This window comes from Malurus melanocephalus, unplaced genomic scaffold, assembly GCF_030028575.1.
Source record: "Malurus melanocephalus ecotype Western Australia unplaced genomic scaffold, MMel_1.1 scaffold_297, whole genome shotgun sequence".
Classification (NCBI taxonomy): Eukaryota; Metazoa; Chordata; class Aves; order Passeriformes; family Maluridae; genus Malurus; species Malurus melanocephalus.
Window position 1 is genome coordinate 859,923 of NW_026623529.1, and position 27,919 is coordinate 887,841.

Below are 27,919 nucleotides of genomic sequence, written 5' to 3' on the forward strand. Positions count from 1 at the left end.
AAAAAAAAAAAAAAAAAAAAAAAAAAAAGAGAGAAGACATCTCATGAAGAAATCCTGAAATAAGAAATGAAAAGGAGAGAGCAGATGGTAACAGGGAAGACATTTGTAAGTTATGAACTATGACCCTGACAGAAGGGCAAAGATTCCAACATCATTTCAAGGAGTACGAATTAAAAGTAAATGCTCTTAAATTGTCAGAGAGGTTAAGGAAGAGTGTGTCAAGACGAATCATTTAAAGGGTAAAACAGGCTGATGAAGTAAGAGAAATGGAGAGCACAGTCACATAATTTGTTCTTTGCCAAAGCAAGTAAGGAGCTTGTCTACCTGGGGAAGGAGAAGGGTAAAGCAGAGGAGTGAAAATAGAGGAAATTGCAGATATGGAAAAGAAAGTGTGGATTTTCCAGCATCTGGGAATGAGCAGAGTTATAATCAGAGCAGGAAGATATTGACAGCATCTCTGGATGCCATTAGGGGCTTGCAGTCAGTGACTATGTAGTGGGAAAGGAAGGAAAGATCCTTAAAGGACATGGTGTTATGATCAAAAGAGAGAAAAACACTGGAAATAGCCGCTCTGCAAGAGGAGAAGAAAGAGCTAAAGAATGGTGTTACTCAGGGAAAGAAAATCTATTCATTACAGGAAATAAAGATCCTTTTTCCTTTTCTTTCAACTGTCTTCTCTTCATCTCTGTTTCTGACAGCATCCATCACTTTGATAGTCGATCACAGCATCCAGCAATCAAAATCTCCTCCCCATGGAGCTTCTTTTGTAATGTTTCCCTAATAAGATGCAAAGATTCTGAGCCCAAAGAATGACAATTTTGCAGCATGTATTTTGCTGCATGTGAAAAACAGAGTAGATGCCAGTCTGACTTCTAGCACAGGTAGCATGAAGCTAGAAATGTGAGACAAGAATTTTAGGCTTTTAAAGAATCTGCTCCCTCCATTTTCTTTATTGTGTATACATTTACATGGGAGCCACAGAAACAAAACACAAGGTTTGAAAGAAACACAAAATAATATATGCCCCTGCTTCCTGAATGTGAAACACACAGACATAACATGGGTCTCCCATTGATGCACCTGCAAACAATGAAGCCCACTGTAAGGGAAGATGAGGTGCTCTGGTCCAGTGACAGTATTGAAAGGTATTACACNAAAAAAAAAAAAAAAAAAAAAAAAAAAAAAAAAAAAAAAAAAAAAAAAAAAAAAAAAAAAGACTCCCTTGGTACCAGACAAAAATCTGAACTAGCTGCTGCAATTTGCTAAACTGACAAGACAGAGGTAGGAGATGTTCCACTTACACAACTCTTCTGGCTTTTAAATGTGGTGAGTTCCAGTCTCTGCCCTTGCCAGGAACAAGCCAAGGAGCAAGCCTGGCCAGGAACAAGCCAAGGAGCAAGCCTGGCCAGGAACAAGCACAATCTCTCAGCTGTTTGTGGACTCCAAGCAGCATCAACTCCTTTCATTTGTTTCTCAGTCCTGTCACCTGAGTTACGGATGACTCCTGCCTAGGTCTGCTGAGTTTTGGATGGAAATGGACCGTATGGTGGAACACAAAATGCTGTCTTCTGTATTGATCAAGAAATTTCAGTGTTGCAGACAGAAGTGTCAGCTACCAGAACAGAAATGAGCAGATTAATATAATGATGGATCTTTTTCTGGCTAACAATATTAGGCTGTGATGTAAATAATGCAATAGMTCGGAAAAAAGTGCACTTAAATAGTAACGGCTTTAGAAGAGTAAAGGTTGTGCAAGTTACTAAGTCACGTCTCTGGAAAGAACTTATCACATTTGAATCTAAACAAAAAAGAGCTTTTTGATTTTAAATATGCTAATATATATTGATCAGCCCCAGCTACTACCATCWATAAATATCTGTGGAAAGATTGGCTTAGTAATTTACCAGGCTGTATTTTTCTTAAATGCTGCAACTTTCTTGACTGAACTGTGACCAAAAAAATTATTTTTGATACTGGACTCACAAATAAGCTTTAAGCATTTCCACTAAAATACTGGAACACAGGGATGTAACACACATAAAATACAAGTTATAAACAAAAATCCCCAAAGAAAAAGCTCCTGAATTCTCTGTTAAGGACTTTGAAAAAATATTTTGGAGTTCAACCCTCAGGTCTCAGTATAATGGAAGATATATTTCACCACAGGCTTTGTTGTTTTAAACCCAGMATGACTCAGCTAAGGTTGACAGCACAGCTAGTCATGGTCACTGAAACAGTCCAAATTACCAAAGAAGCACCACGGTCTCAAACTCCCTGAACCTTTTTAATACTGACAGTACAGTGCAGGGGGGAGTAATAGCATAACATGATCCAGACCTCGTCCAGACCAAGCAGGTAACAAATTTTCTTAAGCTTTCAGTAAGCACTCAAGTTCAAACTGAAGAGTTTCTGAAGAGCCCACAGCACTTGGGTGCCTGCAAGTGCCTTGGTTTTGAGATGCAGTGTGGAAAACTAWCAGGAATTGAAGAGTTACATCTTTCTCTTACCACAAATGTCACAATTTAAATACAATTGCTGATCATATAGCTCACACCAAATTAATTCTGAAGTGCAAATTCAAATTCAGCTTTTGAGCCTTTTGAAATTCTGCTGCTAAGCACAGTTTCTAAGAATGTGASGTTATATTTTGATTGCACTGTATCTCAGCATGCTTGGCATAGAAGAACATCTGTCCTTATTGATGCTAATGGGATCTCAGAGGATTCCCTGAGAGCCAGAGAGTGCCAGGACTTTTGAATGATGAATTTCCTGTCTGGGATGGAGCAAGTACGTTTTGTATCACTTCCCACCAGCTATGCCACAACAGCCTCAGAAAYTGAATCTAGCTTTGCCTGCACATTTGAAAACAACAACTTGCCAAATGTCATTTCAATGTTTGCTCAGAAAGCGCCTCCAGAAAAAAATACGTCTAGAAACAAGAAATTCACCGCTTCCCCAGCCGACATCAGAAACACCAACGGGTAGAATGAGGCAGGAGAGAACAGTACTGACCTGTGTGTGGGTTGAGGAGGATACTGCCAGGCGGTATCCCTGCAGCTTCAAGTGGAAGAATGATATAGCTGGTGTTGCTGGGGGGCACCTGGCCACTCATCCCGTTCTCAGGGTAGGACACGCTGCCTGAAGAGCTGGCCGTTACCCCAGGTACAAGAGATGCACTTTGGAGAGGCTGATGTATTCGTGACAGTGATCCTGAGGAGCCAGCGCTGCTGGAAGACTCTGAGCCTAACAGGGAGACACAACCATGGCAGAAAGTGGGGTTACACGGGACCTTGGCCCCCATCAGACGTGACACACACATGAGGACAGCCTTCACAGGCTGCAAAGTCATGCACCACTCCAAGCCCAGCTATTAGGAGCAGCATTTGCACTCCCTACTGAACCAAGTACCCAGTGGTAGCTTTTACAATCCAAAAGCCCACCTTCCTCATGCAACATCTACTTCCCCCCAGCCAGTAAATAGATTTACCAAAGAGGAGCACAGAATCCTCTGCATGTATTTATAAAGCCAAAGTATCAGTTCATAAGGTATAAAAACTAAACATAGGGTTTATAAATGAAAATAACCAACAAAACAAACAAAAATGTAACACAAATCACCACACATTCTCTTCAAGTAAAAAAGCAACAGCAACTGAGTTATCAGTCTAGTCACAAGGCAGCTGTGCATAATTCCTACTAATTCAAAGCTACTTAAAATGCTACATAAGATTTTTACCACTTTGGTTTTTTGCACATAACCGATTAAAATTGATCAATCAAGATAAATCAACCATGCCACACCACATTTATGCTTGGAAGGATGGGGAGACACATTATTTTAAACCCCAAATATAATGTCCAAACTTCTGAGATACTACTTGATTAGATTTTAATTTGCTTCACATAAAAAAAGACAAGAATCTCTGAGAACATAAGGCTCAGGTGATCGGCTTCCTTAAAGCAGGATGGTATGGATGCTCAGATCTTCCCCAGAGCAAAAGATGTTTTAATTGCAAATGCTTTCACTTAACTTGAGTGCATTGTCTAAGCATCTAAACACTACAGTGTACACCTGCAGGGGTAGACTAAAAGACAAAATTCAGACTTCAGTTTAGCAAACTTCTTTGAGGCAAACTATATCCTTTCAGATATGGGATACTGTAGGTGGACCCTGTAATAGACCACTTAGAGACTAAAATTCATTTTCAGTCAAATCCATATCAAAATTCATTTATCTTCTCATATTTAGAGGAATCAAAACAGAAGAGGTTTCTTATGGAGAAATCACACCTGCATCTTCTTACTTCAAACAGAAGATCTTTCCACAGATTGCTGCAGGTTGCTATGTAAGACACATTTTTTATCCAGGTTCTCCAAACTTTGTATTCATGCAGCAGCTACCACAGATACAGCCCCCTCTATGAACTGAGCACAATTTCCCAACATCAGGACCCTAAATCTGCTTTTCTAGTATCTAATCAAGAAAGTAACAGATTTTCAAAGAAATTTTTAATTTTTAGAAATACACTTCAAAGTTGTATCAGTTGCTATAGCTTTCCCCTCCTTGAAGACTAACGCTAAAAATTTAGAAATAACATTCCTGAAGAAATAGTTTTATTTATTGGATAATTTCAGATTTCTGTGTTTCTACAAATTGCACAGTTATTCCTGGAGGTTATMCTTATAAGGCTGCAAGTAGTATTTRGCATCTTCCTTGCAACTGTAAATGCAGCTTCTGGAGTTCAATTTTCCTTCCACATCAGTTGCAAGGTCCTTTGCTGTATTTCTTTGCTGCCCATTCTACATGCAATTCATGCTGCTTCTTTGAGTTCTCACTTTACTTTTGTCCTCTTTTCCTTTGCCTTTTGAATTCAACGAGTCAAAAAGCTGCCTGGAGATGGTAGTGGTGATGAGATTTCTTAAACCTCCCATTATTTCTAAGTATGTGAGTAGTATCAAGCCTGAGCTCAGAACTCTCTCCACTTTTTGTGCTATTCCAATGACACACTATTGGCATAGAACAAGATTACAGCTCTGATATTCAACTGTTTTTTTTCTTTCCCCCCTTTCTGCTGTTTTTATGGCAGAATCATGTATTGATCTACACCAGCTTATGAATGATAAAAGCCAGAGGACTGCAGTGAATACAGGTGTACTCCGTAAATGGAAGAAGTGGAAAACATTTTGACACATTGGTCAAGCTGATAGCTTTGAAATGTGTGCCTTAAAAGATCCAAGATCTGCTCTCTCATGTCAGTAGATCAAATTAGTGATTTTGAAATAACACAAATAAGTCACATAAACGTATCAAGAATCCTCTGAATTAAAAAAAAAAAAAAAATTAAAAATCCAGAAATTACTGCTTTGCCAATTCCCCCCCCATTTATACTGTATAAGAATGACCACACAAATTCCAACAGTAATGTTTGGAAATTAACACAAATTAATCTTGTCTTCGTAACCATGAGTAGCTGTTTACATGCTGCCTAAATTTGGGCTAAGAAATCACCATATAATGGATTTAGTACTGTAGAAAAGGGAAAAAAACCCAACCTATCTGACTTTATTCAGATTCATATTAAGAGATATCTTGCTAAAGACTTCTGAAAGGAACTTTGACTAAATGAGATTTTTGCCCCCATTACACAATCTAACCCCCTTTTTTCCAGTATGTAATGATGGATACTTCTAGATTATTCTATAATTTTCTTGCTGCTTCAGAGTTGAGATAATAATAACCTTCACATTCTCATCATTTTCCATTAATATATTCTGAGAGATACAGAAGTTCAAAGAGTTGTAAAGAAAAAGAGACAGAATAATCACCACAAATGCTTAATAGCTTAGAGGGTTTGCAGAGGGAGAGCATGGAAGTACCATTAATTTTCCAATATTCTAAGCACTAGTGAGTGAGGCAACATRTCCTGCTCTATTCTCCTTGCATCAGAATTCAGTTATCTGATGACTTTGAACATCTCTGCTCGTCTTCCAAGTCCAAGGCAAATTTTTCCTTTCTACACTTTCAAGATCTATCCACTACCACTGCTTACTCCAGAGCATCAATTTTTTTCAGGAACAACAGAGTGCTGGCTGTCTTGGATTAGAAATATTTATTTGTTACTTCTGGAAGTCACTCTATGTAACAACATATTTAGAGTYACAAAAATGGTACATGCTTATGTGAACATGATTATTTCTCTCTAAGCTGCACTTCTAAAAATAAAACTGATGTTTCAGCACAGTCAGTTGGTGGGAAGATTATGACTGCAAGCAGTTGGCTCGTGACCTGCTGCCCATACATCAAAATTCTGACAGKTTTTGCTGGACTTACTAGATTCATCACGTTAATGCCTGATTCAAGAAAATTATAAAGGAGAAATCCAGTTMCAAACCTCAGAGAAAAAAACATAATACACAGGACATTTATTAAAAACCAAAACAAAAACCTTACACAACAAACCAACCAAACAGGCGAATGAAATAGCAAAGGGAGGTTAATGTATTAAAACGCCTGCAGTAATGCACTGAAATGCCTTTCTCAACAGGAGTAGCAATGAGCACCTAACAGGAGAGATTAGCCTGCGTCTCCGATTACTTGGAGCCCTGCCAAGGAAGTTAATGATCGCTACAGATCTGTATCAGCACAGCTAATACCCCAATACAGCCAGCTTTTTGCAACTAAGGGTGAAAGAAATGCGCTCTGACAGATGTGCATTCCACTGAATGGAAAAATGCATGAAGAGAAGCTAAAGGTGCAATAGGTACAGATTTTAAGCCTTCCAACAATTATTTAACTAGATATGTAGGTACACATAGGACATTTCTTTAAAACACATCTTGTCTTCTGTCATGATGTTAAAACCTGTTGCAATGTGTCAGCAGCAATTCCACTGGTATTTGATGGGCCAGATTTTCTCTTCTTGGGTTATAGGTTCATCACTGTGCCCCTATAAAAACAACTATTTCATTTGTCACTCTTAGTCAAACCTGGAAAGTCTGCTATATTACTAGAAAGCTAAACCAAGCAACATTTTGTATGATGCCCTAAGTAGCAGGAATGCAATCTGATAGAAATATGCCAAATTATTAACTCCCCACTCGATGCTGAATTACAGCTTAGCACATCTCTGTGTACCTATTGAGCTACAGAATAACAGAGAAGGAAATTTCATTTTCAGTGCACAATCTGTGCTTTTCAGTAGAACGGGCTTTCTAAACTATCAACAGGTGCATGAAAATAACCATCAGAACCAACAAGATAACCATGTAMTGGGTTTCAAACAGCCCCTTTTGTGAAATTTGCAGAAATGAAGTAACATAATTCCTTTGCTAAGCTCCAATGCCTGTGCAGCTGAACACAATTAAAATCTAAGACTAATTGACACTACTGGACTCTACTGCAGAGAACAGCATGCTCTGTGATCTCTTGCCTAAAGGGAAGCTAACATCTTTCTGCGTTTCAGTTCCTGCTTGCTTGCTAAGTACCATTAATTACTGATTTATCACAGGTTAGGGGCAGAACATTCAATTTTGATGACAATATTAAAAGTAATCCAGAAAGGCTACAGTGTTAATATTGCATCACTGTATACACTGTCAAAGGCAGCTGCAAGCCTTCTGTGAAAATCCTGAAAATTTTAATACTCCTWTCTCCAGAAGAGTGTGTAACAAGGCATCTGGATCACTGCCATATATATGTAAGATATTTTTCACATTTAAAGAGACCATAAATATTTTCCATCATTTAGCCAATGAAGAACACTTTGACCGACTAATGACTTCATACTGATTTCATACAAATTATATGCAAGACAAAAATATTTTAAATTTATTACTGTGAACAATGAAGTTCTTCAGAGAAAAACCTAGTACTTTCTGTAGAACTGGGACAGAATTGGCTCCTAGCAGGCTCTGCCACAATAACAGGGCAGCATGCCTAACGTGTAGCAATACCTTTGCAATTCCTTTTCAACAGCTGTAGTAAAGATGACAAAAAAAAAGAATCACCCAAAATAAAAACATAATCAATCTTTAAATGTCTACTATGGAGCTATGGAACACAAGGGCTGCCTATTGTCAGAGTAGAGAGTAATGAAGATATAATGCAAAACATGGACAATCAAGTATCACTTGGTACCTAATGTACCTTAGAAAATGCAAATAGCACATGGTGGCTTTGACTACTGTATGAATGCGCTTAGGTTTTTTTTTTTTTTGGGGTGAAGGAAGAACACTTCATCAACACATATTTCCCCACTGTTTTTTTGAATCATTATTCTTTTGTGCTTTAATGCCATTCAATGGTGTTTYGGACAGAAGGAAAGGATATTGGATAGTGATTAGGATATTATTTCTTATGACTTTCCTCAGGCTGACTGACTTCATGTCCTGGCTTTGAAGGTGCACGTTTGTTTTGACATCCAGTCTTGCTCTTCTTCCCCACCTCTTCCTTACATTTTGTCTCTCCTTTACTCTTTCTGTGCCTTGACTAGCTTTCCCATTTAAACATGTTCTTTACAAAAAGTCAAAGCACTTAAAAAAGAACATGGAATTTTAATACCATTGWTGCTTTTAAAATGCATTATATGAGCTTTCATTTGAAAGCAATTTGGGGTTTGGTGCCTACAGAGTGCACATGCATTTACAACTATTGGCATGCTTCACATGACTCTTTAATACGTTTCCTAAGTGCATCCTTTTAACTATGCTTGATTTTAAAACTAAAATGGCTTCTTAAAAATATTACCCTTGAAATTAGATGTCTCCTCCAAACCGGATTTCCTTTTACCATTTTAAATGCTCTGCACCTCTGCAACACAATGCTGCAGAGAAATACATTTACCTGCACTCTACTGAAGTTAGAAAGATACCAAAAAATAGTATAGCAGGAGCCTGGGCCTCCTCCTTAATTCTTGCATCAAATTCAGTTCCAGGGCTAAGGAAATATTCATTCATCCCACAGCAGTCCCTATGGGATGTCCCTGTTGAGGGGAAGTTTCCAAATGTGATGCCCACCTACAAGAAAAACCGGAAGGAGAATCTGGGGAACTGTCAATCTGACCTTGGTGTGAGAAAACTTACAGAGCAGATCATCTTCAGGGCCATTATGTGGCACRTACAGACAACCAGGCAATAGGGCCCAGCCAACATGAGGTTATCAAAGGCAGGTCCYACCTAAGCAAACCAATCTCCTGTGACAAGGTCACCCACTCAGTGGATGAGGGAAAGGCTATGGATGTTGTCTATCTGGACTTCAGTAAAACCTTCAACAGTGTTTTTCACAGCACTCTCCTGGCCACTGCTCATGGCCCAGATGGGTGTACAGCTCCAGAGTGGGGGTGAATGGAGCTACATGCAGCTGGAAGTTGATCACAAGTGGTGTTCCCCAGGGCTCAGTGTTATGGCCAGTCTTGTTTAATAACTTCATCCATGAACTGGGATCAAGTGCACCCTCAGGAATTTTGCAGATGATACCAAGCAGGGAGGGAGTGTTGATCTGCTGGAGGGTAAAAACGCTTTACAGAGGTATCTGGACAGGCTGGACCAATGGGCTGAGGCTAATTTTATGACTTTSAATGAGACAAAGTGTCAGTGGAGTGTGTCCAGAGAAGAGCAACAGAMCTGGTGATGGGWCTGGAGCACAAGTTTTTTGAGGGGTGGCTAAGAGAACTGGGGTTGTTTAGGCTCAGGCTCAGAGGTTTTTTTGCTCTCAACAACTACCTGAAAAAGGGGTTGCAGCAAGGTAACTCTCGTCTCCCAGGTAACGAGTAACAGGATGAGAGGTAACGGCCTCAATTTGCACGAGGAAAGGTTTAGGTTGGATATAAGGAAAGAATTCCTTCACTGAAAAAATTGTCAAGCATTGTAACAGACTRTCCAGGGAAGTGGCTGAGTCACCATCCCTGGAGATATTTAAAACATGTAAATGTGACCCTCGGGAGCATGGTTTAGGGTTGCACTTGACCATGTTATGTGAACAGTTGGACTTGACCTTAGAAGTCTTTTCAAATCAAGTGGCTTTCTGATTGCCTAAAAATTTAAACTACATTCAACATCCAGAGATCCAGAATGTAATTACTATGTCAAAGGTTTTATTTATTCATTCTGAACACTTCATWCCCCAGCATCCTGAATCACACAAAAGCTATTGTAAAATTTGGGGGATAGAAGTGAAATCTGACCAACCCAGGTTTGATAAACTGGGTGTAAATTAAGTACCATCCATAAAASAGTCTGAAGCTGAAAGAGCACTAAGTGCTAAGTATTGATTACCATTTGTCCTGTACTATATGTATCAAATGAACCAATATGATGGAAYCATCTGATGTCCTCATTATTTATTACGCACTTTTAACCTGAAGTATAACAGAAGAGCCTAATRGCACTGCTTGAAATTACTTAGATCCAGACCCTGTGACTCGCTCATATGTTAATGTAGTCGTAAAGTTAATGCAAATAAATGCAGAATTCCCACCAGGTTCTGGACTTCTTTAACAGTGCTTTCCTTTAATGAGAACTAAACAAGAACATGGAGAGACGGTGAGACCTCTGCGAGTCCGCCATGTCTGCCTGCATCCACCACAGCCTCATCTGCCAGCATCAAGACAAAGCCTGTACTACAAAATACAGATGGTTTGCATTTTAGCAATGACAAAGTGTTCTTGGATTTCTCCTCAGAGATCTGACATTTAATTGTTCACAACTCYACTATATGAAGATTAATAAAAAGGTAAAATCTGTGCTTTCTCTGAAAGGAATACCACCTTTTCAGGCTGCAAGTGCAGAAGGCGTTCAAATATTATGTGCACATATTATACTCCAGGGAAAATCTACCTCTCCTAAGATTTGCAAACCTCAGGCAACGTGGTTTTTTTTTTATTCCTGAAATCTCAGGGGCAGGTACCCAGACACTAGCACCCACAGAGGGACACATACATCTCCTGTGTACAGGAAACACAACTGTTTATGTATTCYGCCATCTAATCCAACCATCAGGGTCAGAATACATACTCTCTGAAGGTCCCTTCCMGCCCAAACCATCCTGTGACAGATCATACTCAGACAAACACCAGCACAGCCCTTTCTCACCTCACAACAAGAAGCACAGTGAACACAACACAGTACTAGCTACCTGTTTTAGACAGTTTGCCGGTACTTCTGTTACTTGATGAGCTGTCTCCTCTTGTCAGCACGGTTATCCCACCAAAACTGGCTGTCTTTGTTATGGCTGGCTTCAAATTTCGATTTGAGCTGTCCGAGTCTGTGCTGCTCCATGGCCTCTGGTGGTCTGTCCATTTTAATTCGTTCTCTGTACTGCTCTGTCGACTGCCAGATGTCTTCCCGATGCTGTCTCTGTTACCCCTACAGACATCATGAAACAAAGATTTATACTCAAATAAAACCACGTCAAGGCAGAGTCCATCTTTGGGTACCCTGCAGCGRCCCTAACAAAGAAAAAGGAAATACTCTGTCTTTACAAAAACATGTTTGAAACAGGATTTGACCCCCATAATYATCTGCTTTCAGCATATAAACACTGCTATACCATTTTTACATGCACAGCCCATACCACCCTCCCCTTCTGGGAGCACTTCACCAGATGGGGCTGATACAGCAATATTATACAGCACTGATATAACATTTCTGTTGCCCATGGAATGTTCTTTCCCCTCAGCTCAACTTTCCCYTCACAACTTCCCACCTTGCTGTCCATCCCCTGTGATGTTTCTTTCACCAACTTCACCCRCACTCTACCATTGTCTTCACATCCTTATTTGTGTTGCACCTTGCTCCTGGTCATTTTGAGATTTATCAAGTCATCCAAAGCCTTCCATAAATACATGTCCTCTCAGTGTGACCCCAATCTCTTTACTGCTGAGGCTTAGAGACCCATGGGTTGGTTTATTTTATTTCCCCTCTGCATACAACAATTGTGAAATTCTCTGGGTAGAGGCTTGAACAGTTGCAGAGCACCCAGCGTACTGTGRGTAATTACACAGTAAAYYGCRATCAGAATTTGGAGGAGAATTTGCYTTATTTATGGTAAACTACTCACACTGCACTGCTAAAATGACAAAACCAGAAATCCTATCACAACTTAGTGCACCATGACTGTTATCCCAAGAAATGCTCATAACACTGCATTTGGAAGGATTTTAAAAGCTATTTTCAACTCCTTTGTCCTATATTACACTATCAWGCCTTGCAGGCTTAAAGCTCTTTGTACAACTCAAAAGAATGTGACTGTATCTACTGAATTTTTTTTCAGGGGGTCTGTTTTTCCTTGTGAACTTGGTTCCTGCTTTTTATTTGGAGAACCTGCTGAGCTGTGTCACTTGGGACACGAAGGAGGCAGYGTGCCAAAGATGGAATAAGGTTGTTGCATTCCTTGCCTGTAACAGAGCCTCTCTCAGATGTGACCAGCAGTATAAACCTGTTTGACCTTTGCTAGACCCAGACAGTAGGAAAGGATGAAGAGAAACAGAACAGAAGCAACAACACAAAAAAAGGGGAAAATATTATAAAAAGAAATAATCCTTTAAGATTTAATTGGAAAGAAAAAAAAAACCCTGAAGTATTATTTACAGACTCTTTTGTACTCTTGTGCTTAGAAACTAACAATTCCATTATATTTGTATTTWAGTGAAAAAGAGTGAGAGAAACAGAATGCTATTGTGTCCCTGTTTTCTGTGGCTTTGGGTTACAAAAAATTTCCTTTAGTTCCCCAAACTCAGACACTGGCTTTTAAGAGTGTGTGTGTAGACATCCCCCAACTCCTGCATGCCCAATACAAGACTCTCAGATTATCAAGGCCAACCCAAATGAAGGAGCAAAAKTTTTTTTGCCTGCTGCCTGTGGTCATGGGATGCAGAGGCAGATACTCCAGCACTGCTCMTTACCTGGTGCAATCTCTCCATCTCCTCTGTGGTTGCTGTGGTGACATGCAGACTCAGCAACCACACACCAAATGTTTTCCCCACACATCCTTTCCTCCTCCCAGTGAAAAATCACATAATATAAATGATATAGGTTTGAAGTGACACAGCAAACCCCAATGCACACAGACACCTAGTGATTTCTGCCTAGCTGTCCACGTGCCTTAACACACGGAGGACATGCTTCTGAAAGTGTCCATTTCTTCTGCATCCTCTGCTGAAGACYTGCAGCAGCTGGTTGATCTGAACTGAACATGTGAGAGCTCATGGTGGGCAACACAACCCTTCTAAAACTCCAGAGGAACACTGTCACCATCAGATAGGGTCTCCAATTGATCTAGTGTGTCAACTGATAAAACTGTTCTCCATGAAAACAGGGACCAACTCTGACTGATTTATTGTTTGCTTGGGATGCTGTTCAGGATATGGGATGCATCTGAATGTGCTCTGTGCGGAATGAATCAGAGCTGGGAAGAGAAAGTTCCCAGAAAAAAAGTTTCAGGACTTAGATACTTCAGATAAGGGAAGTTCAATCAGTTCTGCCTCAATGTACTTTTACTCCAGCTTTTAACAAACCAACAAAAGGAGAAAAGGTCAGTCTGGGCATTAGTCTATGAAACGTGCCTGTCATATATGCTGCAGCAAAAACGAGCTACCACCAATCTCTCCCTCRTAGCCACAGTCTGAGCAGCCAGGCAGCTGAAAATCTCATGTGGTTCCTGAGGCAGTGATCCATAAAACTAAAGAAAAGGGCTCTGGTGTTACCTCTGCATTCAGAGAACACGGAAAGAGTGGGATAGAACTCTGTTCTCTGTGCTCCTTTCCAATCAGCAAACCGACATATCCACACATGCCAAGGCCTCCCTTGGCAAGGACACAGATAGAATCACGAGTGAGATGCACTGGGAAATAAATATTAAATAAAATTCATACAAACCTGAACAGCTGTCTTTTCTTATGCGTATCGTTGCATATGCTACTGTCTTCCAACAGCCTACTGAAAAATGAAAAGAACGATTATGATAACAAACATGGTAATTCAAATTTATCTGATCTGCAAAGGTCTATTTGATATTTAGATACATCTTTCAATCTGTGCTAGATTCAGTTTAAAAAAGCTGAAAATTGCCCCCTCCTCCCCCTCCCATAGCTGTACAGTCAGGTGAACATAAGAAACACCAGCCAGGGAGGCTGAAGGCCATTTAGCATTTCCTGTTAATTCTCAGAAGCAAGGTAATTCTCAGAAGCTAAGGAACCATACATCTGCATCCAAAGGAAAATTCATAAAAACATCACCTAATAAGAACATAAAAATGCAAGCAAGCAAAATACCGCATATGTAATTTTAAGTACTTGCTAAGTTGTTTGGAAGTCTTTGCAGCTCAAAGAAATGCTCAGATCCTCTGACAAAAAAGAAAGGCAAAGCACTTAAACACATACCTAACTTTCAATGCAGCAAATCAACAGGATTGCTCATGTACACGGAGCTGAGTACAAGTTTAAGTGCTTCACCTGATCAAAGGCTGTAGAGCATGCAGCAAGAAAAAGCAGTGCTCTGCAGAACTCAGCTGAAGTGTCCCTCAGGACAGCAACAGCCCAGGCAATGCAATTTCCAACCTGGCCTTTTCCTGGTCTCCACCTGGGTATGCATCCTCAAATCAGGAAAGCTGGTCAGTCAGCTCATGGGTTCGAGCACAGTAAACTATGTGCCAATACCAGAACTGATCACATTCTCCTTCACACGGGTGTGGGATTGAATGCATAGAGAAGGGGAGGCCTGGCTATGGAGCTCATGGTTTTTCCCATAAAGGTACCCACCCTACCCTTGGCAGCACCACCTCTGAGTGCTTTCCATGCTGATTTGGAAATGTGAACAACTGTGCCATGCCATGTTTGTTGTCCCAATCTCTCCTGAGAGGGAGAAACAGGTTTATGGGAACATCTGCTTTTTGTTTTACGTGTTCCTCTGTTGCAATTTTGATTAATTTTGATAAAATATATCTCCATAGTCAGGACACAGTAGAAGCAGCTGAGGAAATACCCTTGGCCCTCAGAATACAAGATGGTTAGAGGACGGTGGCCATGATGTCCTGAGGGCCTTCCCTCATTCCACTTACAGAAGTGTCCATCGGAAAAGCTGGTTTGTACCATTACTGTGGAGTCATTTTCTATGGGAGCAGCTTCACCCCTAAATGCATTTGACAGATGTAAGGATGGACAGAGAACAAAATACTGTGAGAGACAGCCTCCCCTTATTCAAGGGGGTGATGAACAGTTTTAAAACCTATACAGCACAGACTTGGGTCAGCAATGCTCAAACAGTTAGCAGGGAAATCCCCACTTTTGTTTAAAATCCTTATCTGCCATAAAGATGCAAAATTTTTAAGATTTTCAACACATTGAAATTAATTTATGGATGTTATGAAGCCAACACTTCATATTTTGTAGATCTTAAAGAGTTTCCTCTTCCATTTGCTTTGAGTGGATTTAACATAATAAAAGTAACATTCACGGGAAGTATCACACCACAATGCAAAGTAACAGTGAGCTCAAATATCACCGTCTCACTACTCAGCTGCACCAGTAAAGCAGGAACTCGTGTAGAACTTGTGAGCCTTCACAAGCAACAAATGATGCCAATGCTGCTGCTCGGTCCCACGGGAGAGCAGCTTAAMCAACAGAAACCCAAGTCTGGTGTTTCATAAATACCGTCATCCAGCCACTGCTGGAGTGCTTTTTAAAGATCAATAAGTTAAACTCTCAAGGTACTCCGGAGACAGAATGGTCATTTGAAATGAAAGCTTAGGTGGCTCCCCCTCTCTTTCACAATCTGCTTTTTAAACTGGAATGCAAAGCCCCAGGAAAGTAGCAGTAATGCTTTATCTGCTCAGATACCAAACTGCAAGGCAAGCTATATTACCCCCTCTTCAAGCACAGAACCAATGCAGATAGTATGGATTARAAATTTGCCAAACAGTCTTCACATTAGAATAAAAGGCTATAGAACTATGAATACATAAAATATTAAGAGAAACAGCTAAGGTTAACACACACACACAAAATAAAGCTATTTTTTACCTGTTTTCCACAAAAAGGTTTTCCTGGGAGCAAACTGACTGAAAAATAAAAAAGGCATTGTATCAGACGTTCTAGATATGCTGTGCTGTTCCAATTTCTTCCTTGATTTTAGAATTACCTCCCCTGCTCAGGCTTAAGGGGATTTCAATTCATGCATCATTTGCATTTGCAGAAGACAAGAGGGGAAAAAGGTCAAGAATAAGGTCAGGCCAGTAAAATAAATTCCATGCATTACAACACATTGCCAATGAGGTGTCTCAGTTTGGGAACAAACTGAAAYTTCTCAGTCGAGAGATCTGAAGAAGGCAGTATATGTGCACAATACTGGCAATCTGAAGGGGAAAAATGTTTTTCCTGCATCATATAAAGTTCCACTGGTCTGGCCTACCTCCTCTAAATAAGACTGCAGGATAGCACAGAGCTGCAGGTAGGAAGGACAAACAGAAGAAAAGCATGCAGAATTGACCAAGTTCCTCAAAKGGAGAGAAGATACTGCAGCACTCAGAAGTAGTGTGTGACTTCATATTTTACAGTTGGAGAGGGAGCATTGAGATATAAAATGATAATAACCTCCTTAATAATAATATTAACAACAAGCATAGCAAGAAGGCTCTCTGCTGGAGGACTCAGATCCCAAAAAAGGTGAAGGGCTCAGAAGAAATAAATCTTATGGGCAAGYGGATAATTCTTTCAGAATTACTTAATTTTTTATGCAGAGAAATAAAGCTGTGCTCAATTTCCCATGAATAATTCTCCCTCTTTGAGTTTTTCATTTCCCTCCTATTTCATGTTCACTACACAAAATGCCTCGTAGCTGTCACCAGATTATATCTCGATGAAGTACAGAAGAAGGAATAGTCAGTACTTGCACTGAATTTAAACAAAAGGCAGGYGAAAGGAGGAGGGCACCAGAGATCATGCCCATTACTTCTGTGAAGACAGGACTCAGCTCAAAGAATAATGAAATGCCATCATTAACTTGGTCAAATTTTAACAGTATGGAATAGGCACAGGTTTTGGATATTTCTGTTTTGAAAAGGGTGAGCTAATGACCCACTCACAAGATTGCTGACCAACACCAAAAGCAACACCTTGCCCATTCCTAATGCTCCAGCTGATGCCTGGACAAAGTTTTCCCTAGGCACCACAGCCAGTGTTATCCCATCAATTTACAAAAGGAAGAAATGCATCCCTGAGATGGCAATGCAATTTCTCATTAGAGTGTAATTCACCCCCTCAGAATCCACATTAGGGAACATTTGACAGCTCTGTGGGCTTTCCAGGCAAGCTCCCACCCTGCACTYCTGCTATATTTGCAAGGCTCTGGGCTGCATCAGGGCCAAGCACGTTTCTCCTCAGCACAAAGCCTCAGGACATTGGGAGCAAGTTCTCCATTGCCAGGAGCTAAATTCCCATCAGCTACAGCAGACCTAGGGTTTCACCCCAGGCTGAYAGAAGATACAAACTGTTTCACCTACAATCACTGGGATCCTTTGTACAACTACARCACTGTCTTCTCTCATTTCATGTACCTTTTTCAGGTACTGGGTTTCATTAACGAACGTGGCTGTGCAGATTTCAGCACAGTCTATGCTGAAGCAAAAAGCYCCAAAAAAGTATAGTGAAATCACCCCACAGGCTTGTACAACCACCTCTGTGGGGCCATGTTTTCATCTTGATRTCCATGAAGGAAATCTGTGCATTGACTTCTGTCCAGTCACGTTCCAAAGTGCAGTTTTATAGCCACTCTTACAGRAAAAACTTTTGCTTACACCAGAACACTGGTCTGTGTACCCATAAAGTTACAAAAGCAAATGGGCATGTAAYGTAGCTGTCTAGGTTTATTTTGGGTTTTTAAAAAGTTTTTTTAAGAGGCTGAGGCATAAAGCAGAACAAATATCTGGGATTTATATTTTATCAAGCAAGCAGAAAAGTCTGCTTGCTTTTCAGTGTCTGGAGGGGAACCACTATCAAGTGTATTTTAGACTTGAAACGGAGTCCATAATAACTCCATTTCTGTTCTTGGCTAATGGTGTTGGCACAGTGTCACACAATCCCTGGAAATTATTCTTCAGTACAGGTGTGAGGCTGAGAAGCAGAGAAGACAAGACACTTTTTTATTATGTTATTCTTACTGTTAAAAATCAGATGGCTAAGCAGCTCTGGATAGAAATTTAGCTACTACAAGGTCAGGACTGACTTTCCTGATCCATAGCATCAACAATGCTCAATTTAAAGCACCTGGAAAGCTTAAACACCCATCACATCTGTTACCAGAAAAAGTCCTTAAAACACTTGGCTCTCATATATCCTTCAAACACACTGTCAAACAAATCTACCAGATCAAAAAATTCTGTAAAATTACCTACAAGTCCTTGGAGATTTCTGCATGCAATATTTCCATTAGGGTGCTCCGTAAGACTAATTGTTATTTATGAAATGAGAATTTCACTTTTCCAATTTCCAAGAACCTTAGTCTCAGCTTCTCAACTGGAAAACATGCATCCGTTCTGCTAGTGCACTAGGTATACTGGGAGTTGCTGCTCTTGTTTTTAATTACATCAGCCAGCACAGATAACCATTAACATGCAGCAATATCCTGCAGTGGATACCATCAGGTAATAATTTTCATGTCAGTTAACAAGATATGATGGATCTCAGGCTTCCAACTAATGCTTATTATTTGAATTGCAGTCACAAAGAAAGTCTCTGTACRGCAGAAATATCTACAGGTTTATAGTAGCCAACATGAGGTATGCCTTTCCTTTTTTTAACATTAATTTTAAGCCCTTTTCTTCCWAATCTTTTCACACTAGAGTGATAGRACACTTTTCACACTAGAGGTTGTAGCCACATCTTCAAATATTTCTTTTGTTTCTTTCTTTAATCACCAAGTGATAAAGATTCTCTGAGTTCTCTTAATGAGAGGAATTGTGACTCACTGTACCTATAGGATTTGCTTCTTCAAAATACACTCCTGAGTCAAAAACAGCCACTACAGCTGACAACAGAAAACAAAAAGCATGGTGCACTTCCATTAATAAGCTCCATGTGCACCATGGGCAATTCTAGCMTTTGTGTAAGTAAGAAAACATCTACATCTTTCAGTGAATACAGAGTGATTCCCAGAGAATACACTTATGAACACTGAATGGCCCTAGCGTGACTCTGGCTCATGAGGTTATGCATTGCATTAACCTTGAAGAATGAAATTTCCCCCATGTAATTTGATTGCTAGTCTTTAGAATCAATTTTCTGCATGCTTAAAAGCCAAACATCATGTATCATTTATGCACGCACTTGGGATTCTCTAGTAAATCTACATACAGGAAAATAACAACTTTTCTTATTCCTGTATGTTGTTTGTCTTTCTTAGACAATTACTTTTCAGCTTCCCAAAGGCAACTAAASCAGCTCAGACAAGGAACCTCTCTGYAAGACCCAGACAGTGCAGGTCCTCTGCTCCAGTGCMCTTGGCTTTAAAATTCAGAAATTGTTTTAAAACTAAGTTTCCAATAAAAACATGTTTTAAAAAGGAAGGCTGCAGGTTTTGCCATTAAAAAAATAATCTTGACAATAGTTTTAAGCTTAACAAAGCTCATCCACACTTTTGTTATTGATAGCAGCCTGAAAAATTTGAGGTGCACTTTGTAGTTCTTATTGCAGTGAGCTGGAATGATCATGTTTGTTAACTATTTATTTCTTCACCAATCCTTTTATTAAGATATCAAACTAATGTGCTTCTCAATACCTGTCACTTGCTAAGACAGGAGTCATTAAAACTTCCAGCTCTCCTTGTCAAAATTTATGRTAGCCAATACAGCAGATAGAAAACTTGCCAGAAAGTATAATTTAAACTGACTAACATCAGACTAATCATCATAAGGACTATCATAATGATGGCATTACTCATGAACATACTTATTTTGTTAAAACCTTCCCACTTGGCAATGAAAAGATCTGGTGCACTAGAGCACTGCAGGATCAAATGAAGGACAGGAAAGCTTTCTGTTGGYATGTGGGGTCCAGGTTAAGACCTTTTTCACACCACTTGGAACACACACAGAATTTTTCTGCCCCTGTAACCAGACTGCCTTTTCCTCATAAATTTTGTTTCAAGTTCTGACTCTTGGGTTAATATGTTATGCAAAGGGTTTTGGGTACCTCAAACATGGGGTTTTTTTGGGGGGGATGTTGCTGAATGCAACAATATTCTTGACCTTCATGGCTACCCTTTGAAGACCTCTCATGCAAGCTCTCTCCACGCATACTCTAATTAGAAGTGATTTATCTATCATCCATTTACTAAGATTCATAAGCAAGACACTGAAAAAGGCTTGACTACAGCAGTGTAAACACTATAGAGGTAATTAAAATACCACATGACTAATCCGTCTGATTCTCTTTCTACATCTGCAATTTGCAGAGTAACAAGGCTTGGGTACCTACCTCACATAAASCTGGGGAGAACTGGATTAATTAATGACAGCAGAGGGCCTTAAAACTTCAAAGTCTTACATGCAGTAAGTGACTATCTATAATAGGAAGCTATTTGTCTTTTTCCTAAAATTGAAAAAAACATTGTCATCCACTGCCACAATCACTGACATAATCCTAAAAACACCTTGCCATCTGCACCCGAAAAAGCTCAGCTAATACATATATTGGCTGTTCACGTGAAACATACAGCTTGCTGAAATTCACTGCTTTGTGATGCTCACTAACACCTGCAATAGCTGAGAGAGAGAGCAAAGGAGTGTATATGAGAGAGAGAGGGAGAGACAATCTAACACTGCTGATCTTTAAAAATGCTCCCTCCCAATTCTGTTTWAAATGCCTGCCACAAACCTCACTGTTACTTAGGTCCTGCCACTTGAAGGTGCTAACCCAATGGACCACAACCACCTCCTGCTGTGGACAATTCAAATGCTCACCACTTGCCTGCTTTTAGAACTCAAATATCTAAAGGTAACAGCAGCAATACATTATGGAGACACTTCCAGCAYCCTTTTCCAGCCACCTCTGTTTCCCAGTTTGGCATTTGTAGCTGCTGCTTGTGATAGAAAGTGGACTAATTTGGTAATGACTTTCCATTTGGTAGTTTTTAACATTTTGCCTCATCTGAATTGCACTTCAAGGCCCAAAGATTTTTTTGGTTATGCTCAATCTCCTTTSTAGTATGCCAAAACCTGCATATTTTATATAAGAAACTTATTACAAAGAGGATTTTACATCTCTTGAACAACTTGGTAACTCTATCACKTATAGACTGTGACAATATTTACATCAGACCCATATGCTGAAAGCAAAACAAACTGAAGGGCCTCTGCTATAACTGCAGTTGTTTCAGCCAAGAAAGAAGTGAGGCTAAAAACATTTAGATGAAGYTAGCTATTTACTAAGAAGCAAGTGAGACAGCACACACCTTAAAACTATACAGGGTATTCTGCCAGAAAAACACAGCTTGGACATGTGCAACTCCAAAAGCAGATAATAATATTATTAGCCCTGCAACATATGAACAGTTTTCATTTAAAARGACACTGCCTTTTATGATTTTCAAAAACAGTTTTAAATGGATTTATTCCCATATTTCTCTAAATGGCAGAACTCCCACTGAGATGTGAGATAAAACATTAAAATGCTGACTTTTTTTTTAACCTTTTATTGCTTCATCACTACAGTATTATAGCAAGCTGTTATTTTCTTCTTTTTTTTAAGGAACATCAGGTATTGCTCACAGATGTTTCAGTTTTAAATGTTTTCMTTAGCAATATACCTTGTTGTGCAAGTTCTGATTTTTTGGTAAGGACAAGAATTACAATGTCTGCTTCATTTTACTCTTTTTAGAATATAATCATCAACAGAATGATTGACTCTTGCTGATGGCTGCTCTTTAATCAGCCATTTAAAAAAAAAAAAAAGATGCAATTCCATGTTTAACCTCTGCCCTATCTTTGTTCTCAGTGTCTTGATGATGCAGCACTGGCCCAATGAAAGAAAATCATGCAAAGCTTCTGAAGAAGGACACATAAGATTTGATCCGGCCTGGAAGATACATAAAATAGCACAGCTATTTGAAATTATTGAGCATGTCCACTTAAATCACTGCTCCTTGGCTAGCAAAAGAGAAGGAAAAAACAAGTAAACCTAGGCCATGTGAAYATGAACATTCAAAGAAACAGGATAAGCACTCCCCAGACAACTTGGTGGGCCTGATCTCTCCTCTGMCCTTCTCTCTGCAACTCTCATCACCTCACTCTCCAGAAGCCAACCTCCACACCTCTAGAGCACCTCTAGGACCCTCTGTGCTGATCTRCTTTCCCTGTCACCTCCAGCTCCACAGGGAAGTCTGGCTGCAGTGTTGTTGTAGGAGGGGGGCAAGACTGTCTGACTACCGGCAAAGGTATGGCACTAAAGAGGCAATTAAAATAACTACTCACATCTTGTGCAAATATTCTCTCCCTCACTCTCTGATACTCCTCTTCTCTCTCTTCAATTGATTTACTTCGTCTGTCATCTCTAAATGGAAGAATTCTGTTTTGCTGAGCAGAAAGAAAACCAGGAGGGTTATATAAGTTGAGCTGTTAAAAACTSCCATTAAGTAACTGTCAGCTGAGAATAATAAATGTTCACTTAAACAAATGAAGCACAAAAACGATAGCTGTCACTCCTGCACCAAGCACCCTGAAGGACTGGATGCTCGAGGATTTCCAGTTAGATACTGCACATGARTTCACAGAGCAGGTGGCCAAAAGGAGGCTTTCTGCACAGCTTTTTTATGGACCTGCCATCCTAAAATTGGGTGCTCTCACCACAGGTCTAAGTGCCATTGTTCTCAGCTGCTAACATTTCTCCATTCTCCTACCAGCTGTGAGGAGCAGGAGGGCAGGCAGTGGTGCGCTACCTGAGAAATCGAGGAAGAAAGAGGGTAACTAGGCTGCAAGAGCTAAACTATAGACCCTAGAAGAAACCCACAAAGTCTATGTGTGCAAGAAGTCCCAGATATTTGGCACAACAGTTTTAACCATTTTCACACCACATAGAATCCTCTACTGAAGGTTTTCTGGGATAAGAAGGGCCATTTTTGCCTCTTGGTAAACCACAGTGTGGGGAATGGCTGTGCCATGGGAAGGAGGAGAGGAGAAGACAGCCCCCATCGGGAAATGCTTCACTGGCAAGTGGGTTTGTTTCCAGGACTGCTCTTTCTCCTCCTGCACCCCAGCACCAGGTGAGACAGGTCATGTTGCTTTCCTTTGAGTGATCCCCACGGTCACCACACCCTGAAATTGCTTGGGGTTTGTTTTCAAAGACAACCCGGATGCAGSACAACTGGCAAGGCTGCCATATACAACTGAAAGCCAAGGAAAAAATGGGTGAAAAAAGCAAAGAGAAAAAATCAGTCCTTCACTGAAAACATGAAGGGAAGTGGCAACAAGAGACTCACTGGTTTGTTCCTCCACAAATACAATCCTAGCAAAGAAAGCATATGCTGTCTTCTTACCTGTGAGAATTTTCTCATAAAAGAAATCATATCAGAACTTTTTTAGATTTTTTTTGTTGTTGTTAATCTATTCCACATACACAGCTTGCACTGGATTGAAACAGCACAACATCTGCTTTTAAAGGCAGCACAAACACACACATTTCCCTGGCACTCCCCTACTCATCAAGCTCACCTAAGGTAAGGTAATGTTATGGCACAGRCAACACAGAGGAGGAACGTCTGCCACAGTACATGCACAAGCAAGTAAGTTACACAGACAGTAAAAAGTGGTGAGGGCRCAGGAGGAGGAAGGGAACTAAAAGATGAGCCTAATTTATTTTTGGTACAAATTTAGGATGGTTTAAAAAAAAAATCAACCTGGCCTCACCATCACATTTTCTGGTTTGGGTTTTTTTTTTTTTTCCCTCTCTCCTTTTTGCACTACATCAGTTCATCATGGGTCCATACTGAAATCCAACTCTGAACAGGTMCAACGGAAGAAGGAAGCTACAGGAAGCGTAACAACTGCCATGGTTAGGCAAGACATTGAGGAACGCGACTGACACAGCCTTCCACGCAGCCCGGAGCCACCGGCATTCCCCCTCCCGTGGGCATGCAGCAAGTCCTGCGCCAAGCAAACCACCCATGCAAACCCACACACTGCCACGGCTGAAGCGGCCACGCTGGGGCTCGATGCCACCCACGCTGTACGTATGCCAAAGGAGGCAGGGAGGGGCAGGAGGAGGAGAGCAACAACAAAAGAACAACAATAACATCAGTCAGCCCACCTTCAAAAACAGAACAAATTTCAGCAACTCTCGAACCGAGAACCAACCTGATTGTCTTCTTTATCAATACTAGAGTTATCTCGCTTCAAGATAAATCGCTTCTGGGATTCTTCACCTTTTTCATCTTTTAAATGTTCAGAAAACCTTTGCTCTGGTCTGCCAGCAAAGTAAAACATAGCAATAAAAAAATCTTTCTTTCGGTTTTGCTTTGATCTTTATTTCTCAGTGCTCTTTGTTTTCACAGAGGCATTCAGTGCAAAAGCAGTTAACATTTGTGAGATGCTGCCTATAGCTGTCTGAGGCTGCTGTATCGCTGCTAACTGTTATTGCTATAAATAGCTTTTGTTGTTGTTGTGTAGCGAGGAATGGGAATCCAAAGTCTCAGTCACTGAAATATTTAGACTCTCCTCGCTGTGACTGAAGGACAGGGAAAACAAATTACCATACTGTATGTTAATTTGCTTCCCTCAGTAGCTGGGACCTCCAGCAACACTGCCGCTAMGTAAAGCCTATCCATCTTGAAAAGTAAGGAAATACTGGTAGAAATCTTAAAAAACACAAAACAAAATGAAACCAAAACCAGGAGTTTCCTCGTTTCTAGTAAACAAAACCATRAAAGGGAGGGACTGATGATGTTTTGCTTAAAATAAATTTTATCTCATCGCCATTAAGTGGGAAAAATGCTCCAGAACAATCATAGAGTATCAATTAGTTCACTGATTTAAATTCCTACATTAATTTATTTATTTATTTTAAAAGCCAAACCCCACTCAGTTGAGCTTTGGCTCAACATTTTCGGGTTTATAAGCTGGTATGGTGCTGTTCCACATTCTCACTTTGTGCAAAAAGCAATATCTTATGTCACCTTGTCTTGTGTAAAAAGATAATTTTAAGAAGCAACCTTTGCGGCCAAGTTGGTCACTGCCCATGTCTCGTGGCTGTCAATAAATAAGGCTCCAGCCTACAGCACTCCCAAAATGGCAATGTTTTAAGCCTGCAGCATTTAAATCTGCAGTGCTTAAACCCAACCACATCAACAGGGTGACCACTGTGAGCTCACATTTGTATGGTGCTGTCACCCGGCTGAGGCACTATTAACGCATGAACTGTGTTTTAAAAGTGGTAATACACAGTGAAATTTCTGTCTGGGAACACAAGCTTTGTGCTCAGTGCTGAATGAGCTGCCAACAGCAGCAGWAGTAGGAGATGGTCAGGGCTAGATACCTACAAAAACAAGACATGAAGCTTCCACTGACATCAATGGAAGCAACGGTGAAGAAATCAAAAGAGAGAGTTTAAAGAAGTCAGTGTTTTTGCAAACAGAAGTCCCCTACAAACTTTAAAAAATCCCCTCAGCTTTATCTTATTTCACAACAGAAAATTAAACCAGATGCACAAATCAGCAACCATTTTGTTGTTATAGCATTATGGATTTCAAATCAAAATACAGCACATAAYCACACCATAATTGCAGTCCACAACAATTCATTTCAGATATACAGGAAACATTTGTAACAAACTGTAAGAAATTCAATCATAAGGCACACCAACTATCCTGCCTCTTTCTGTATGAATTATGAGGACTTCCACTTCTGCTCACAATTTGCATTTTTGTGATGAAGCAACAAAACACACTGTCCCGATTTCCACAGATTTTGACAACTCAAGAAATCTCTGTTCACCATCCATTGCTGCTAGCACCAACAGATACGGATATAGGGCTTGTAGGTACAGGGTCCAAGCCACTAGAATCTCTGGATGTCCMACTAACCTTCTTTTGGCAAAGCCCTGAGGACCATGGCTCTGTGCATAGTATTTCATAATCTAACAGGTCATTCATTATGTTTCCTCACAAACAGAAAGACCAAAAAACCCCATTAATGGATTGCTAGGTTGGTCATTGTCCCTTTGCTCCCATTAATGAACACTATGCCTGCCCAGCCAGAAATGAAGATTCATTYACTCAAATATTCTGCTTTGACAGGACTGTCTGAAAATTGTGATTTTTCTGGGTTTACATCTTAAAGCACAAATAAAATTTCTGCAGTTGTACCATCACTGTAAAACTTAGTGCTCTAAACCATCTGCTGAGCATCTATCTACAAAGCAAAATAAATTAATTAGATTTTAAAATTCAGGGAATAAAAGAGAGAATAATTAGAGAGAAAAAAAGCTTAAAAAAACTTTGAAAAATATCTCCTCCAATTACTAACTTATTTAAACAATAACATTATTTCCATACTTCATAGCATTAGTTTAAATTTTAAATCCCATTTTCATTTCATTTACTATTTATAAAATGTTTCTATTTTTCATAAGAGAATAGKAAAAGTATAAGATCAAGGCACAAGTCAAAATTAATGATTCAGCATGTGCCTGTTAATAAAATTAATCTACAAGCCCGGTAGGTGATTAATCTCCAGTTGTGAAAAGAAATTTGATTAGGCAGAGAGATTCTGCAAATGTGCAGAGCACTGCAGAGCACCAGGGAACCTTCAGCATCATGAGAAGGTCCACCCCTCTCCATCACCACTGCAGCTCTGGGCCACCGATACCAGTGAGGTCGCAAAGATCCCGACCAGCTCAGTTAATAGGGATGAAAAGCCCGAGGGAAGATTGTCAAGTGAGATTTAGGATACCACAGCACCAAATATCTTCAGGCACACCAACCTGCAGGCTTCCCTCAAACACTGAAAATCATTACTTAAAAGGAACATAGACTTAACTATTTTAAAGAAGATAGCAAGGTCTGTTGATATTCATACATGTACTTGTGTTTTTTTCTCTTAAATACCATCTACTGGATTTTATTTTTTTAACATCCATTGCAAAAATAAATTATTAGTGGGATACAGATAGCAAGCAATGTTTAAAACTAGTAAGTGGATCCAAATGTTCTGAATCACTTGGGTAGAGAACAGGTTGACCCTGCAAAGTTTTGGGTCTGTTCCACTGATGGAAGTCAGTGTAAACTCCACAGTCACCGCTTTAAAGTTCCCAGTAAGCATATAATGCATTTGCTGTAAGGAAGCAGAGACATTGTGGTTGTTCTGGGGAAATATGTTACATTAATTTATGAATTTGCAGATGAATCAACAGCTTAAAATGAAGAAAAWAATGTGCAATTTTGTGTAAGATGTAGTGTAGTGTCATTATTCTAACACAGTATATAATTACACTAATACAGCAGATACAGTGAATTAATCTCATGTGAGTCCTAAATTAATAACAGTAATATTTACTCTTCTGAGCTTTTTTAGCTAGTACTGCCACTAGTAGTCAGCACAATATATCAGATTGTGATATATTGTGTTCATGCATGTAAGGGAGTGAATTTATCAAAATTATTTTCAGTACGGCATAAATTGAGTTCTTACTGAAGTCAAAGCAAGGTTTACAAATATTATTACTACAAAACCCATTAAAAAATCAAGAACTTATTCACTGTTACCACACTGCATATTAAATTACATCTTCAAATCCTAAAATTTGAAAATTTGAAATCCTAATTTTAAAAATGCAACTTGCACAGTCTTTTTGAAGAGACACTGAGATCATTAACTCAAGCACTCTTCACCATTTAGGGGTCTTGCAAAAAAAAAAAAAAAAAAAAAAAAAAAAAAAAAAAAAAA

The 27,919-nt window shown here is 39.7% G+C and overlaps 1 protein-coding gene across 9 annotated transcripts in view; it reads right to left on the minus strand.

The window, feature by feature from the left end:
- The window catches only part of ARPP21 (cAMP regulated phosphoprotein 21), a 138,827-nt gene that overhangs the window by 49,388 nt on the left and 61,520 nt on the right, over positions 1 to 27,919 (minus strand). For 5 of the 9 annotated variants that reach the window (XM_057376972.1, XM_057376971.1, XM_057376970.1 and 2 more), the window contains 6 exons: positions 24,335 to 24,443; positions 22,457 to 22,558; positions 16,014 to 16,051; positions 13,873 to 13,932; positions 11,132 to 11,361; positions 3,013 to 3,243 (listed from right to left, as the gene is read on the minus strand). In XM_057376972.1, coding sequence (XP_057232955.1) covers positions 3,013 to 3,243; positions 11,132 to 11,361; positions 13,873 to 13,932; positions 16,014 to 16,051; positions 22,457 to 22,558; positions 24,335 to 24,443 — 770 coding nt within the window. The remainder of the gene's footprint in view (positions 1 to 3,012; positions 3,244 to 11,131; positions 11,362 to 13,872; positions 13,933 to 16,013; positions 16,052 to 22,456; positions 22,559 to 24,334; positions 24,444 to 27,919) is intronic. The other 4 variants (XM_057376973.1, XM_057376976.1, XM_057376975.1 and 1 more) reach the window with 4 other exon arrangements.